Raw genomic sequence first — 16,326 nt, forward strand, 5'->3', positions numbered from 1 at the left:
ACACAAAGAGAACTAAAAAAGTCGGATGACTTTTGACTGCGATAAAAAATAAAAGATACAAATAACATATACTTTTTTATTGGTGTAAAAGTTACTATAAGAATAATTATTTATTGGATTCTTTAAGAAATACACGGGACTTGTTATCCTCCAATATCTTCCTATCGAGGATAGCGTGGAGGTATAAGGTGATAGGTTTTTCATATTGAATAAATTTAGACGATCATGAAAATACTTTTATTTTATACCAGATATTCCATGTATACGAATTAAATATTCTCAGCATCTAACTATTCGCTCAACGCTCTCAACGTGATATCAAAATTCGCTTTCTTTACTCCATCCTTTCACTATACGCTGAAGAAAGTATCCGCAACTTGCCAATTAACTTTCCACGAAGAACAATAACAAATGAGCGTTTAATAGCATTGTTTATTCCCACGAAGGCTCTTGAATTTGGTCACGAACTCGAACCGAAGTTTGGCCTGAAGATTCTTCGTGCAGAACTTTTGTAGTATCATCGGTCCGTAAAACTTACCGAGGTCAACTACCTTTCGATGCAACGAAGCTTCCGTCACGGTTAATAAAAGACAATTCCACGGTGACCACTCTTCGTCATTTCGAAATCTCACCAACCTCAACTCCTCTAAATTATCGTTTTCAGAAATGGCCGATTTTCCGTGCCAAATATCGTTCACCAAATGGTAAACGGCTTTTGCATCGATAACAAAAGCCAGACTGGTGTAACAATAGATTCTAGCTTCGCGACGTCTTACATCACGAAGAAGTCTTTGATACGGCTCGTATACGAGCCGAGGCCCAGTGCGAACTCTCACGTAGAGACAGTAATTGCACGAAGAGGAACGGGACCATTTCTCGCGTGGGAACTTCTCGAGAGGCAATAGTCTACCGCAGCTCCTGCAGATGGTTTTACAACTGGTCCGGAACCAACTGATCAGCCTCGAATCCTCTCGCTCGTTTCTCAAGGACTCCCTCGCCAGTCTCAAAAAAGCCATTCTCAGCCCACTTCTTAACCAATTCAACTTACTTTCCTCCACGTTAAGGGTCAACAGATCAATCTCTTGATTCAACAAACGTACCAGTTCATCAGATTCCTTACAGGTATGAGGCTCTATATCCTTTCTCAATTTAGACAACATCTCAATTCTTTCCTTAACGGTCATATTTTCCTTCGACAACTCTTCGAACGTGCCTCTAAAGCATCTGGCGTGCTGTACAAATGGTGTAATTACAGGAATCGATTCTCCATGACTGGTTTTCCATACGACAGGCTTGCACAACTCATCCAAGAATTTTCTGTATGATTGCTCTCTCTTTTTTAATTTGATAGTGGTTTTTCTCGAATCAATGGCTCGCAATAGTTCTACCTCCTTTGATAGGATTAAACTGCACAATGCGATCCTGGACGACACGAACAGCTGTTCACTCGCACTCTTCGTCTCGTGGATACGCCAACGATCCAGCAGATTGTACAGCAACTCGAAGTCCTCCCTGGTACTCGGCGACGTGCGGTTTAGTATCACGAAATCCCGGCTGCGATAGAATCTCGGTACTGGCTGTATTTGCTGCCGGTTCGTGTTCTTAGCGCACGCTGAAACGCCGCTCGACGAGATCGTGGTTTGCCGGCCGCGGTGAGCTCTGCGGGCAACGTCGAACAGACGTTTGAACAGGTGTTCCTCGGAGATTTTGTTCGTCGCCAAAAGTTTACGCCACGGAGTTACGAGCTCGTGTGCGCGCTCTGTTCTTCGTTGACACGTTCGATTCGAGGAAATCCAAAGGATTTTAGGGAGCAGACGGTTTGGCGAAGTTCGGGGGTTGAAAGCTGGGCTCTTGGAAATATTTCATCGGATGAAAAGTCAATGGAGAGCATTAAGCGCCAAGTACTAAACTAATACTTTGAATTTTAAAACTGTGTAAGTTAATCGAAGTAACAATTCGATAAGGTTGGAGAGGTTTAAAATTGATCTATATTACTTTAAATTATTGTAAATGGCGTGAGAAAGTTTCGAGTCCCGGAACAGAGAAATTCTGTTCTCTTAACCAGTTTCTCTTTGACCTAGCTATGCGACGCGAGTAAATTGTGTATCTTATCGCGACATCAAGCTTTACGATTCTCTTCGTACCGGCTAGAGCACTTAATTAATAAAAATAACTGATTTAACGAAGCTTCGTGGCTTTATTTCTGCCGGTCACGAGATATGGCGAAAACCTCCCCTGTCCTGCTCGTATTCTACTCGCTACCTTAATATCCGCCGTTCGTTACTTTACCTGTAAAACCTCTGTATCTTTACGATGCTCTCTAGAATCTTCTCGTTCGAGTAATCCTTGAATCTCGGTTCCTTGGAATCTCTAAAACTTTTCATAAATCTGTCGCGGATGTTAGGAAAGAAATTCGTCTGCACTTCAACGTCACATTCCACATTCGTAAATTTATCCATCGTAAAATTTGTCTGCGTTCTTTTGTCATTTTTGCCGTCATGTTTACCAGTTTGCGTGCACGCGTTCCGATATATAGTTCCAGTCAGTTTGTGTTTCCAGCCAACCAAGTATGATTGTGGTTTAATCTCGGAATTCTCCATTTGAACTTTAATTAGTCATCAGTGGTGTGGCTACACGGTCGATCGAATTAACTATGAAAAAAGAAGAAGAAACGCGGTTGTGAAAGTATAACCATCGGCTAAGAGCTAGCCTGAAGATAATGGTAATGTGGCTAGTAAAGAAAATTACTGTGCAAAGGTTTAAAGGATTCGTTCGGAGGATTGCATCGTCCGCCGTTTTACAATTCCAAACGAGCGTTGTTGGACTCCACGAGAGAAAGAGCGACCGAAACTGACTACTCGGATTTAATCGCCGGAATTGTTTTTGCCTGTCTTCCTACCTCCACTGTCGTTTTGCACCTTGATAATCGTTTTGTTTTACTTTCCTCTATCTATCTTTGGATAATTTCCTTGTGTAAGTTTCTTCTCGATTTTAGAATCGAACTGATCTTTGGAATACAAAAAGGTTCTTAACCTTGTTGTCTTTTTCTTTTCTTGGTGTGATAAATAAAATTATTAATACCTGGAAAAAATGGAGGACCAACGATTGTAAAATAGTGCCAACATCTTTATGTCGTTTCACTTTTCTCGACCTTGAATAATTTCCTCCTAAACGTTTCTCCTTCTTGTAACCAAACTGCACCTGGAAATACAAGAAATTTCTTGATATTTTTTATTCTTTCATCTCTTTAATGTGGAATACAAGTAACGAGCCCATTGCACTCTGGAAAAAATAAGAGATCAATTGTAAATAAATGTAAGGATCGTTGTCCTTGAATCTCATTTGCCGTACCTCAATATTCCACTTGGTCTAATTGTAGAATTTACACGAAATCCATAATTTAGGCTGGGTAAATGCAATTCGGTATTGTCCATTACAAGTGTATGGCAAACCAGAAGTCACATGATACTCTGCACAAACAACGAACAGTAACGTTGGATGCCACGTGGCGCATTGTAAACATAATCACGTGCCATTAACAGTGTAAAGCACTGATGTGACATTAGAAATCACAAAGGGCAAACAGGCTGTCTGGTGAATCAGGCAACCTCATAAAATACCGCAAATGCAATCAATGCAGTTAAATGCAATTTAAACATCGATTAATAAACTTATCACTTATTCGTATATTCTCTACTGATTTACAAAAAATGTTTATGCATACATAAAATGTAAGAAAGTTTTTAGGGAATTATCAATTTAAAATTGTTCAGTTTCATTAGAATAAACATAATTGAAGAAATTAGTATGCTCTTAATGGTACAGCATTTTCATTTGTATTTAATTCTTTGAAAGAAGTATACTTATTCGTATACTCTCTACTGATTTACAAAAAATGTTTAAGCATACATAGAATGTAAGAAAGTTTTTAGGGAATTATCAATTTAAAATTGTTCAGTTTCATTAGAATAAAGATAATTGAAGAAATTAGTATGCTCTTAATGGTACAGCATTTTCATTTGTATTTAATTCTTTGAAAGAAGTATACTTATTCGTATACTCTCTACTGATTTACAAAAAATGTTTATGCATACATAGAATGTAAGAAAGTTTTTAGGGAATTATCAATTTAAAATTGTTCAGTTTCATTAGAATAAAGATAATTGAAGAAATTGGTAAATAAATGGTACATCATTTTCATTTGTATTTAATTCTTTGAAAGAAGCAAAGTTCCAAATTTCCCATTAGAGAATGAAAGTATAATATTCCGTGGCACGAGTAGCTTTCAAGTTACTAGTCTTGAACATCGTGGTTGAATGTGTTTTCTTCGCCGTTAGTTTTCGCCCCGTAATGGCCAATGAAAAAATCATAAGCATATAAAGTTAGCCATTGATAACCGAAACAGGCAAACGGCGTAAATATTATAGCGTCAATCATCGACGTATCGCGTATTGCGTCATAAATTCAATCATAAACGTAGATGTTATCGGTGACCGCTTAGTGTAGCATAAATTTCACCGTAAACGAACATGGACTGGCACAAATTCGATTGCGAATAAGTGTATTGCACATGTAAATTTGACCGCAAATAAGTTGGAACCAGAAAACTATCGTTTCGTTCGCCAAATTATTCAATTAATAATAAGTTATATATTATTAATAATATAATTATATTATAATATTATTTTGATAATAATTATTTAATCAATTAAAATAAATTATAACTAGACTGTGGCTATTTATGAAAATCTAAATTTCTATGAATGCAACGGAAGAAATAAAACCGAAGCAGAAATTAGTTTCATACACTAAATATCATGACAAGTACTAATTATAACTTTGGCTTCCACAAAATTTCGTCAACCTATGAGACACTTTTAAAAAACATACACTATAAACCTACCAATTTGTTTTCATTTTCAATTTATATTATATTAAAGTTCTACTATTTAATAAAAAAGTGGCATTAAAATCAGAAGAGTAACAAAAACATACTGATTGTATTCTTCTGTTATGATCATGATTAAATTATGATTCAATTTTCCATAAACATAAATATCATAATTCAGAAAACACCAAAAAAATATATTTTCTGAACAGCTTAATTTTTATCTTTTTGCGCACACAACTAAAGATACAAAAGGATATGACGTATTACACGAGGAAGTTTAACTTCCACAGACTTCCAAATTATAAATACGTGTTAATTCAAGCCCCGAGCAGCGCTTAATTCTTTGTTATCCTGCCAAACGCCGACTAAAGCTTTAGCATCTGCGGCGAACAGAGGAATGCACCCTTTAAGGTTTTATGGCTGATGGAAATCCAGCCGGTAATTCCGGAGTGCGCGGAAATGCACCGGCGAGAACGCGGAGAACCGTAAAACTTGTGTACCAGCGCGCGTTGTACGGTCGATGCATTCAATGCATCGCGTATAATTTGGCCCTTTAAACAAGAAAAACACGCATGTGTGCCCGCGTGTTGTTTATTTCTACTTTTTTTCACCCCCTTATTTCGTTTAACATGATTTTAACTTTTCTATTTTTTTTTCCACCCCCTTCTTTCCTTTAACATAGTTCCAATCGAGCCATTATAGAATAATGGGTCGTTCCAGATATTTCACTCTTACTTTTTCTTTGTCTCTCTTTCATTTTGCTGAAATAAAATGGCACTGGAGTAAAAAATGGAAAATGAAAATTACGATTTTCTGAATTCGTATGTAGGACACGCAGGCTTCAGAGAAATAGTAAGCTTAGCTGGTCGGGGGTTGATTGGATTATATACATAGTAAGACTCGCTATAGATTTTGGATCGGACGAATTGTAATTTAATTAGAATTCGTGGAACGTGTAATAACATGGAGAATTCATTTTGCGCGTGTAAACTAGTCCCATGAACTAAGTGTTTACATTTCGCTTATTAAACGTTTGTGGCCGACTGAACACGGAAATTTAATTTGTGTTTAATTGGATCGCCAGCAGCTGACTAAAGGTACATCTGCACATGAAACGTTCATGATTCTGCGAGGAGGCGATGAAGTCAAAAATGCACAAATCGCAGCAACTAAGCAAGTGCGAGCAAGCATCTCTGTTTTTCGTGTTAACAAGAAATCATATTTCTCCTCAATTTATGAAATACAGAATGACGATGTATTTTCTACTTGTCTACTCTGCCAACTTGTTTGTAAACATTCTCGCTTTGTTTTATTTACATTGCAAGGATTTGTTTGTTTATTTAGGTTTTTAATATTTATGTTTGCCATCATGTATCTTCATATTCTACAGAGATTTTTGTTTCATAGGATTGCCAGACAAATCTATTATCTTCTCAAGCAACGAGAAACATCTGAAGATATTTCAAGATCGAAAGAACGCCCGAGTAAAAGTTTCCATAAATTATTACGTGCGATTTTTCAAAATATTCCACTCACCGTGAATTATGAATTATTTAACGGGGAAACGAAAACAAAGGTTGCTAAGATACCGAAGATACAAATGCAAAAATATTTGAGTAAATTGACTGGAATGGTGAAGAAATGCAAAAAGGGAACCGCCAATGTAACCGCTGCATCTGCGAGCGCACCCACGCTCAACCTTCGAGTGAATGGTTTTTCATCCCTCCATCGGGATTAACGTTTCTTTTTTCTTTTCAAAATCAAATATAAATATTCTAAAATAATATTCCAATAGCCTGAAACGGTAACTGGAAAACTCCATTTTGCTGAAATTCCGTGGAAATTCACGTTCGAAAGAGTTCTGCGTCGAAAATGAACAACATTTTCGAGCCAAACCCAACGAAAGATACACTTTATAAATATAAAAATATAACCACAGGAAATATTACTGAATATTTCGATTAGATCGTTATCGTTAGAAGAAAGTAGAAAAGAGACGAACTCGCAAAACGGACGTCGGAACATGTGTTACATAGCTGAAGCCTGCAATATATATTCAAAATGTTGCAGATGTTACTAACAAGAACTGTTAACAATTTCATTGATAAGATGTGTTACTATACAACATTTCCAGACTATACATTCTACACTTTTGTTATTTACATTTCATAACGATCTGTAAATTTCACGAACCTTATCTTCAAACGATCGACGCATTCATTCTTAATATCCACATGAATTCACTTAAAACATACGATTTATGATAAACTATATACAAATATCATTTTCATTCTTTATAGAAATTTATCCACAAAATATGTACGATAAATAATACATATCTGTACAATGAAGGGTGTATCGTTAATAAAACAAAAAAGGGGCGGAGCTTTAAACATTGTATTAGACAAAAAAAAAGACATCCAAAATCATTCGAGCCAAACCCAACGAAAGATACACTTTATAAATATAAAAATATAACCGCAGGAAATATTACTGAATATTTCGATTAGATCGTTGTTGTTAAAAGAAAGTAGAAAGGAGACGAACTCGCAAAACGGACGTCCGTATCGATGATAAATAAATGATAATTAAGAGTCGGGTTTCGTTGATGATGCTATCAGCAATCGTCGAAGAAAAGAAGAATGGATTCGCAAACGTGATTCGCAACACAATGTATTTATCTCGAAACGCGCGAATAACAAATGATTCTTTTCTTTAGAATCGATACACGATAAATTAATAATCAAATTTAAAAATTAAATTATTCATTATAGATAAACGAGAAAATATTAATTAACTCGTGACATAGAAAACTCGACAAAGCGAATGTATAAATGTAAGGAACAAAAGAAGTAAAGAATTGAAGTATAGTCGTAAATGAATGCAACGTATGGAAAATGCAATTCGTCCTTTTTCGATTCAAATAATATTGTTGTACTCTACACTAAAGCTACTTTAAGCTATTCTATACCTCAACTCGCTCGATGTCCTCTTGTTTTCTATAGTTTACGACGCTCTGTGTTACTTTCATAACGCCTCTGTTTATCAGCTGCTTTTAGTCTCGCGATTATTCATCGTTCGTTTCGTCGTGATTTGTCGTCGTCACCGAGAAATTTATCGTCTCTCGTCTTGTTCAGCTATAAATTGCCCAACGACGCGTACACTAACGACCAAGAGGCGAACGACGACAGCGGCGATGGTGGCATAGCGTGCCGTTAAATAACGCATGCTATTAGATTTATCAAAACGACATCGTTGCACAGATAAAAAAACGTGAAATCGGTCCCGGGAACGATCAGACAGAAAAGAAAGAACGGAGCTTTCAATGCGACGCAATCCATATAAGAGACTCCTGCACCACCTTAAAGGTCAAACCCTTAAATCCGCCGTTGCCAATGACAACCTGCTTGGTCGATCGAAAGCACTTTCTAGTCCATTATTTTTCGATTTTATATATCGCACGTTCAAAAAAAGAAGGAAATCGCCATCCTGCTCCAACTCTCCTCGGTCGCTGCTAGATACAACAAAAGAAATCTAGATGAAGATCGTCTATCTTGCAATCGTCTATTTTTTTCTCTTTGTATACTTATTTTCTATAACAATTAATTATATGTATACCGATTTGGATACCGGTGTTTGTAATGATCAGCTGCGGCTGATGCGTTATCACCACACGCACCTAAAGAAAGTATAGTATTAGTATTAGTATACTAATAGGTGCTGATAGTGGATAGCGATAAAAGTCGGATAGTAAGTTAATAGGTAGGAAAACACTTCGGTCACATTGGAAGTGTTTATCAACATAACGCCAATCGAGACAACGATCTACAGTGAGATCCGTTATAACGAGACGTGGTAAAGTGCACGCGTACCGAACGAAAATTCAAAGTCGATTTTCTCGAAAACAAAGCCTCAAACGAAAAATTTTTATTCTATATTTTCGACTTCTTTTTTCGCGTAGAATCACCCCCTTTCCGCTTGTACCACCAGTTACCAACCACACTGTATATAAATATATTTAAGTAGAAAATGACCTTATAGTTTGATTATATTGAAAGAGTAAACAGACAATTAGATACAGCAAAGTATATCACGTAAAAAGATAATCGTCCACTTTGATCGCTGGATTGTACACCGCTTTATCCTCGATTTTGTGAAATTTATCTTGAAACTCCTTCTCAAACTGTCTCAAATGCCTGCAACGTGTTCAATCGATACGTTATTTCCACTTCTCTATCTTTGAAACCGTATGTGCACGTACTTGAATTGGTTTTTCGCTAACTGATGAGACAACAAGATTTTTTCGATAAGTGGCTTCGAGTATACGCTCGCGAAATCCTTGATCCTGCAATGAACGTCAGCCTCTTCCTCGGTTAAGAGGATACAATTCCACGGTGACCACTCCTCGTTTACGTCGTATCGGACGATCCGTAATAGGAACATATCTCTATTTTCACTGACTACTGAGTGGCCGTGCCAAATATTGTTCACCAAATGGTACATGTCGTGTTTTTGCATCATAAACGCGATGGCCGAAGGTGATTCTCTTTTCGCTTCCTCACAGCGCACACAGTCCAGCAGAAATTTGTAAGGGTCGTAGTTCACGTGTCTAATATTTCGTTCACGCAACCAAGTACAACCTTAAAGCAGTAAAAAAAGAGTTTAACGCATATTTTCCGTTTAAATTTTTTAAGAAATTTAATGTCAAACGAGATCAATAGTACCAACGCAAGTAGACAGCCTTTTCATCCTTCCGTGAATAGTGAATTGGTGAATAGGAAGCAATTTCAAACAACTGTGACACAATTTCGTTATAGGTTCAATTGGTTCTCGTAATTTTTCATCATCTACGTTCTTACAAAAGTATCTGTCGTTGTTCACGCAACAGCACGAGTGCGACGTCCGTAAAAAGTTCATGTAGCTGTCTACATCGTCAAAGAGAAAGCGGAAAGAAGTTTTGTTAACAATTCTTCTGTCACCCTGCAACGTCACAGGACAAAATCTCGTATATTATTTTTTTCTTACAAACTATTCTTTCTCGAAAGTAGCCTAACGACATGCTTTTCATCCCCCTTGCCAAGTAGGTCAGCTCTTCTTCCAAGAGTCGTATCAAATGGAAAACAGACACACAATTGTGTATCTCCAACGATTTCTTCAGTATCGTGAGCACCTCCATGCGTTCCTCGCGAGTAACGTCGTAGTTCATCAACGAGTCGTAAATCATTTTCAATTCTCTTGCCTTCTGGTTTCTCATTGTGTCCATTTCCAGCAATTTATTCTTGTAACCGTTCCACAGAATAGGCTTGCAATTAACCGCAACAAATTTCACGCGTTTCCGCTTCCTGTAGCGCTGCTTCACCGCCTGTCTTTTCTCGTCGATTACATTCAGCATTTCTATGGTCTTTTGCAAAATTTCGTAATTTTCTGCACATCTCGCAGGTTTAAAGAAACGTAGCTTCGCACATTCAAGGCGATCGCGTCTCCATTTTTCAACCAAATCATACAACAGATCAAAATCCGATCGAGTTTTGGGATTAATTGTTCGAAGAATTTCCTGCTGATGCCTCTTCCTGAGACATCAATCGACATATATATAATATGGTTTTGAGCAACTTTGTACATTTTACGTGTTTTATATGTTACATACCTGTATAACATTACCTTTTCTGCCTCGTATAACTTACAACCTTTGACTAACTCTCGATACTGTCTCGCATATTCTTTGATGTACTTCAATAATTTGTATATTCTATAGTTTCTTTGGATAATTCGCGCCTTTCCATCGTAATCCAGTCGTTTCATCATTTCTTCGTATGTTTCGTATGGTTTTGATGTTATATATTTATCGGATTCGGCCGATATAAAGTAATCAGATCTAAACAAAGATATAAATTAATGAAAAAGAATGATAAAAGAAATTCTCGACTATTGAAACCGAGCAAAGGAAACTAAGAAATTAAAGGAGAAATTGAAAGTAAAATTAGAAGGATTTGTTTTAATTTAAATGCAAGAAAACCACTGGTATACCGCCACATCTGTGTTGGATGAACGCATGGTGTTTGCGTAAATACATCTGTCCAAGAAATATATTGCACTTTTTTACTGCATTTTTCTTTTTCTGGCTTCCTTAGGGGGCCTGTTTGCGATTCGGCATTTAAATACTCTACTTGGGTAATTTTATGCTTCCATCCTCCCAAATAAGGTTTTTTTATTCTTCGATCTTCCACTTCCACGGAACGGCAGCAAACCATTTTGAAATTTTGTATATATTAATAGACGTTTTAAACAAAAAAATATTTGCTTAGTTAAGACGACTTGGTTTTAAGGAATAATAGATTAGATGTTGAATATAGATGCAAACTCAAACAAATCTTGTTATTCATTTTTTTTATTAATGTTCATATATATATAATGTTCATATGTTTATATATACATTATATATATAACATAATGTATTATTATCGGATAATGTTATTTATTAAATACACAACCATTTCAGAGTATTATTTTTATTAGACATACATCATTTTCTCTTCTTTCTGATTTTACATTGAAATTTAGTGTTTCAGTTTAATGTTACAATGTTCTCTCGTTCCTGTACAATACAGAATTTAGTAATGTATAAATCATGTCTTTCTAAAATGTACGGAATATAATACTCATAGTCGCAAACAATTTAGATCACGTTTGATTACTAAAGTTACGGATTGTTATTATAAAAAAGGTTGTTATCGGAACGTGTGTTACATAGCTGAAGCCTGCAATATATATTCAAAATGTTGCAGATGTCACTAACAAGAACTGTTAACAATTTCATTGATAAGATGTGTTACTATACAACATTTCCAGACTATACATTCTATACTTTTGTTATTTACATTTCATAACGATCTGTAAATTTCACGAACCTTATCTTCAAACGATCGACGCATTCATTCTTAATATCCACATGAATTCACTTAAAACATACGATTTATGATAAACTATATACAAATATCATTTTCATTCTTTATAGAAATTTATCCACAAAATGTGTACGATAAATAATACATATCTGTACAATGAAGGGTGTATCGTTAATAAAACAAAAAAGGGGGGGAGCTTTAAACATTGTATTAGACAAAAAAAAGGCATCCAAAATCAACAACACAAAAATATTTTCTGCACGATTAAAGCTAGAATAAATAATATGTCATTTATAGCATGAAATGATGGCCGTTGCAAATGATTTAGATCAATTTTATCAATGGGAAATGTTGATGATACGAGAAGTCAAATACTGGAGGTTCTTTGGAATCCTTTTTATGCCCATCAGCGAGTAATTTTAGAACCACGAAATTCGTTTTCACCACTTTTAATAAATCATTGATCTGTGAATCAAGCACTATAATGAGTAAAATATGTTTAATACAGACATAGGAATCGAAAGGTTTAAAAATATTTACCTCATTTAGAGTACTAGAATTTTGTGGATAAAAAGACAAAGCTCGTTCTAACATATTTCTAGCTTGATGAAAATGACGACAACCGGCTAAGTACAGCATTTCACTAGTAACCTTTTCCTAGGAAAATAGAAGTTAAGAAAAAATGCTCCATTCTAGTTAAAACCAAGAAGAATAGGCCACTATACTCACGTTTCTTTTATGCATCTGTGCATTCGTCATATCTAAGAATTCTTGATAATGTACCGGAGGTGGAGTGAGTAACGAAGAAAATGGTAATAACCTGTGCTCATATCGAACTCGTTCTGAATCAAATGGCGACTCAGGAAGTGGTATTTTACCATCCATACGGAAACCAACTAAAGCCTATAAGACAAATTTTATAGATGAAATTAAATCATAAAGATAACATTTTATAAAAAATCAGACATGCGCAACTTACTTTGTAATATCCTCCACATATATTTTGCATCGCTTGATACATTAATATTTCTAAATTATACGGTCTTGATGTTGATTTTTTCTTCTTGTTTTTCGCACTTTTCTTACCACCTCTACCTTTATGTGTATCATTATGTACATCATGTTCCATCAAGAACGTATTGGCTCTTGTAATAGCTGATACTAGCCATCCATAAAGAAATTCATATAGGTACCAAAATATATAGTGATATTCATGCACGGAATATAATTCCAATTCAAAGCCACTTAATAAATACATGACCATAACTCGTAGTGTATGATACAAGATCCATGTTCCGAAACAAGCTAAATGTGACCTTGGTGTATCACTTTTCATTGACAAGGCATGTAAAAATCCATCAACTCTTTCAGCCTGGCAAAATTTCGAACATACATTAGTTTAAAGTTATGAAATATTCATTCCAATGTTATGAAATATAAATTAACTTTTAAACTCACTTCATCCTGTAATATTGCAAAATCATCCAATAAGTGTGCTAATTTGTCTCTCTGTCTTGCTCTATTATGGCCAGTAAGTTGCAACAAACTACCAAAGAGCCCCACACAATGAGATAGGAAACTATCAACATATTCCTTAGCTTGATGATTTTGAAGTAATGTGCTCTTTGGCATTAGTACCGGAGGCGCTATGAAATTCCGCGCTGCATCTTTCAAAACATCGGCAAAATTTTGCACACCGAATACTCGATTTGTTGTAGGTAAATAAACTATTTGCAACATTGATCTGGATAATATACATGGACTTCGTCGTGAAAATTCTAAAAAAAAGTCCTAAAAAGAAATCAGTGTACTTGGAATTTATGCCAAAAATTTTTAGTAACCTATAGATTTTGTCTTACCAAAGCTGCATGAAAACCATTCTGATTAGTAATCGTAGTAACTGTTCGAAATCTGTTTAATAGCTCATCCAAATATTTTAAAGCCTCTAGTCTTGGTTTTATTTTTGTATACCGTGGAAATGTTGGTGGTAATAATCTCTGATTCACCATAGGGTCAAACCCCATAATATTTGGATAATTTGCTACAATCATTACATAATATATGATGTAAACTATATACCATGACATAAAATATAAATTTTGAAAAACTTACATATCTCATCAGCATTTTCTCCATTGTTTACTGTTTTAATCATCATTTGAATCATATAAGAACATCTTGATAACAATGTATGACAATCATTTAAATTTTGTTGCAGCTGTTCTTTCTTTCCCATTAATGATAAAATTTGATAAAATATTTTAGTAAATCTAATTCTGGCATAGAGTGCTAATCTATCACCATACTGAAAGAAATAATAACAATTTCAGTAATTAGTTATATCCTTAGTCGTTCGCAAAAGTTCAATAAATGCATGTTGTGTTTTAAAACATGCACCTACTTCTTCCTCTGATAATACATGAATTGTTTTTATTCTTTTCCCAGGTAGTTCATCTTCTACCTCTCTCAGCATGGATATGATTTTTTGTTCTGTAATATCCTGTTGCAATCTATAACCATAAGTAACACTCTGGAAATCTTCTTCCTCAAAAACTAATGCTTTATTGATGCAATCTTTAATTATTTCAATTATTTTATATACAGCATAACAAAAGGTTCTCAAAGGTTTATCCACTATTTGATTCGGTTGGTGAAGATATAAATTAGTAAAAACTGTTTGCGCTAAACTATGGCCTTCAAGCCAAGACACTATGCACGCATATGTTGAATCTATTATTCCTATAACTTCTGATGGTGTCAAATTGTCCAATTTCAATGCACCAGAGTCAACAGCTTGTGTAAAAGTGCACGGTTTGTTGTTGCCTCTATTACATAGCATGCCAACATCCATTTTTGGATCCATCATTTCAATTGCAGACATGGCCTCAAATAATCCAAATAACTCATCACGCAATAGTTCACCCAATTCCAACTCTAAATAAACATAACAATAAAGTGTTTTGTATTGTATTAAATAAATATTTTGTATATAAAATATTGTTTCGATTAATTCATATCATTAATCATTATAAATTAATTTCCCATTAAATAGTGATACTTAAATGCTAACAATGTTATTGGATAAAATTACATGATTATTTGAATAAAACAAGTTGTATACAAATGAAAACTAAATCGTCTCTACCATAATAAAACAAAAAAATATGAGGGGAGAAAAAGAAATAAAAAGAAAACTTGTAAAGCAAGCATTTGCAAAGGAGAAAATAAGTTTGTAAATAAGCACCTGTAATGGCATCGAAAAATTCTTGGGTAATATCCACCCAATTGTAAGTAACTTGGTCGAATCTGCAATGTAAATAGATATAAAAATTTAAAAATATCCCCGAGAATTACAAATAATGTTATAAGTTAGGTTATTTTCCTAAAGCCTAGCTGTAAACGTAACATTCTTATTTCAATATTTCCATGTAATTACACGTTAGTTTTCGGTGATTTTTCTATTACAATTAATATATCACAACTCACTGTGATTCTTTATCTTCGCCCATGTCAACCGAATTCTGTTCTTCTACCATGGTCGCCATTCTTGCAGACTGACCTGTCACATTTAACAGCACTGCCAACAGTAGAAGCTTCTACATAATCCTCGTATCAAAAGTTAACCCCTCAGAAGCTCCCCTTACGTCAAACAGGAGTTATATACTCACAAAGTCTTGAAATTATTGAATAAGTATACAATCTCCTATATTGTTTTATATTTATCAGATGAAATGTACTTAGACAAGTCGTGTGTAGATATACAATGAAAATATATATTCAGATAAAATGATTTTAAAAACGTTTATATTCAAACATTTGAATTTATAACAATTTCGGGTATCCAAAACACACTGTAAACTAAAGAGCAATCCACGGAATCAAGCGTTAATGTTTTGTCTTGTTTTATGTTTAGTAATTTTATTTCAGATTTCAAATGGATGATAAAGTATGGAAGAATAAAGTCTCACTAAATTTTGAAAATATTCTTTGTCTCTATCAAAATTTACTTGAATACTAATGTTATTTTCAGAAACTTTTAAACAAATTAAAAGTACTCTGTCAAATAGGATTCAAATTACAAAAATTTTATAACTTGTTACGATTAATGACGGTTGATTTGAAAAAAATTATAGATAATTTCACTTCGTTAAATCATAATTAATTTTTTATTCTTATTAACGTTTGTTAATGATATTTATTAACACTTTGGTAAAGTACATAAATTTAATAATATTTCTTCTAGGTGAGTGAGTTAAAGCATTTTTGAATATAAATATTTGATCTCTGTATATATATTTAAATAAATCTGCAAATGGAAAAACATATAATGAAATTGGTACATTGGCTAGGTGTTATAAATTAAATGTTTTACAATTTAATTAATCATAAATTTTTATAGGTTATGATAAATCAGGATAAATTTAATCTCTTTGTGTAAGTAGTTTATTACTATTGCCGTTTGTAACGTGAAAATATTACAGTCCCTAAAACGATACATTTTCTAAATGAAAATTTTAGTGTTACATAGGA

At 34.4% G+C, this 16,326-nt stretch overlaps 3 protein-coding genes across 4 annotated transcripts; all 3 read right to left on the reverse strand.

The window, feature by feature from the left end:
• Window positions 1–292: 292 nt before the first annotated feature.
• On the reverse strand, window positions 293–3,225 carry LOC122571451 (IQ and ubiquitin-like domain-containing protein). The gene is made up of 4 exons (XM_043735195.1): window positions 3,082–3,225; window positions 2,749–3,007; window positions 2,290–2,651; window positions 293–1,659 (listed from the first exon to the last, which is right to left on the reverse strand). Exons 3-4 carry the CDS (start codon window positions 2,598–2,600, stop codon window positions 420–422), a joined length of 1,551 nt encoding a protein of 516 aa, XP_043591130.1. The 5' UTR covers window positions 2,601–2,651; window positions 2,749–3,007; window positions 3,082–3,225; the 3' UTR covers window positions 293–419.
• A 5,655-nt stretch (window positions 3,226–8,880) lies between these two features.
• Window positions 8,881–11,147, reverse strand: LOC122571228 (IQ and ubiquitin-like domain-containing protein). The gene is made up of 6 exons (XM_043734710.1): window positions 10,919–11,147; window positions 10,539–10,766; window positions 9,917–10,461; window positions 9,616–9,816; window positions 9,153–9,531; window positions 8,881–9,087 (listed from the first exon to the last, which is right to left on the reverse strand). The coding sequence occupies exons 1-6, from the start codon at window positions 11,140–11,142 to the stop codon at window positions 8,982–8,984; spliced, it is 1,683 nt and encodes a 560-aa protein (XP_043590645.1). The 5' UTR covers window positions 11,143–11,147; the 3' UTR covers window positions 8,881–8,981.
• A 237-nt stretch (window positions 11,148–11,384) lies between these two features.
• On the reverse strand, window positions 11,385–15,752 carry LOC122571072 (N-alpha-acetyltransferase 35, NatC auxiliary subunit). 2 transcript variants are annotated; one of them, XM_043734461.1, is made up of 10 exons: window positions 15,283–15,752; window positions 15,041–15,102; window positions 14,198–14,730; window positions 13,909–14,101; window positions 13,656–13,837; window positions 13,255–13,587; window positions 12,776–13,168; window positions 12,526–12,699; window positions 12,337–12,447; window positions 11,385–12,261 (listed from the first exon to the last, which is right to left on the reverse strand). In XM_043734461.1, the coding sequence occupies exons 1-10, from the start codon at window positions 15,339–15,341 to the stop codon at window positions 12,121–12,123; spliced, it is 2,181 nt and encodes a 726-aa protein (XP_043590396.1). In that variant the 5' UTR covers window positions 15,342–15,752; the 3' UTR covers window positions 11,385–12,120. The 2 variants fall into 2 exon arrangements, with proteins under 2 accessions (XP_043590396.1, XP_043590304.1); XM_043734369.1 differs by having other exon boundaries at window positions 12,337–12,453; window positions 15,283–15,741.
• Window positions 15,753–16,326: the final 574 nt, after the last annotated feature.

The sequence above is a fragment of the Bombus pyrosoma genome, linkage group LG1, assembly GCF_014825855.1.
Source record: "Bombus pyrosoma isolate SC7728 linkage group LG1, ASM1482585v1, whole genome shotgun sequence".
Taxonomy (NCBI): Eukaryota; Metazoa; Arthropoda; class Insecta; order Hymenoptera; family Apidae; genus Bombus; species Bombus pyrosoma.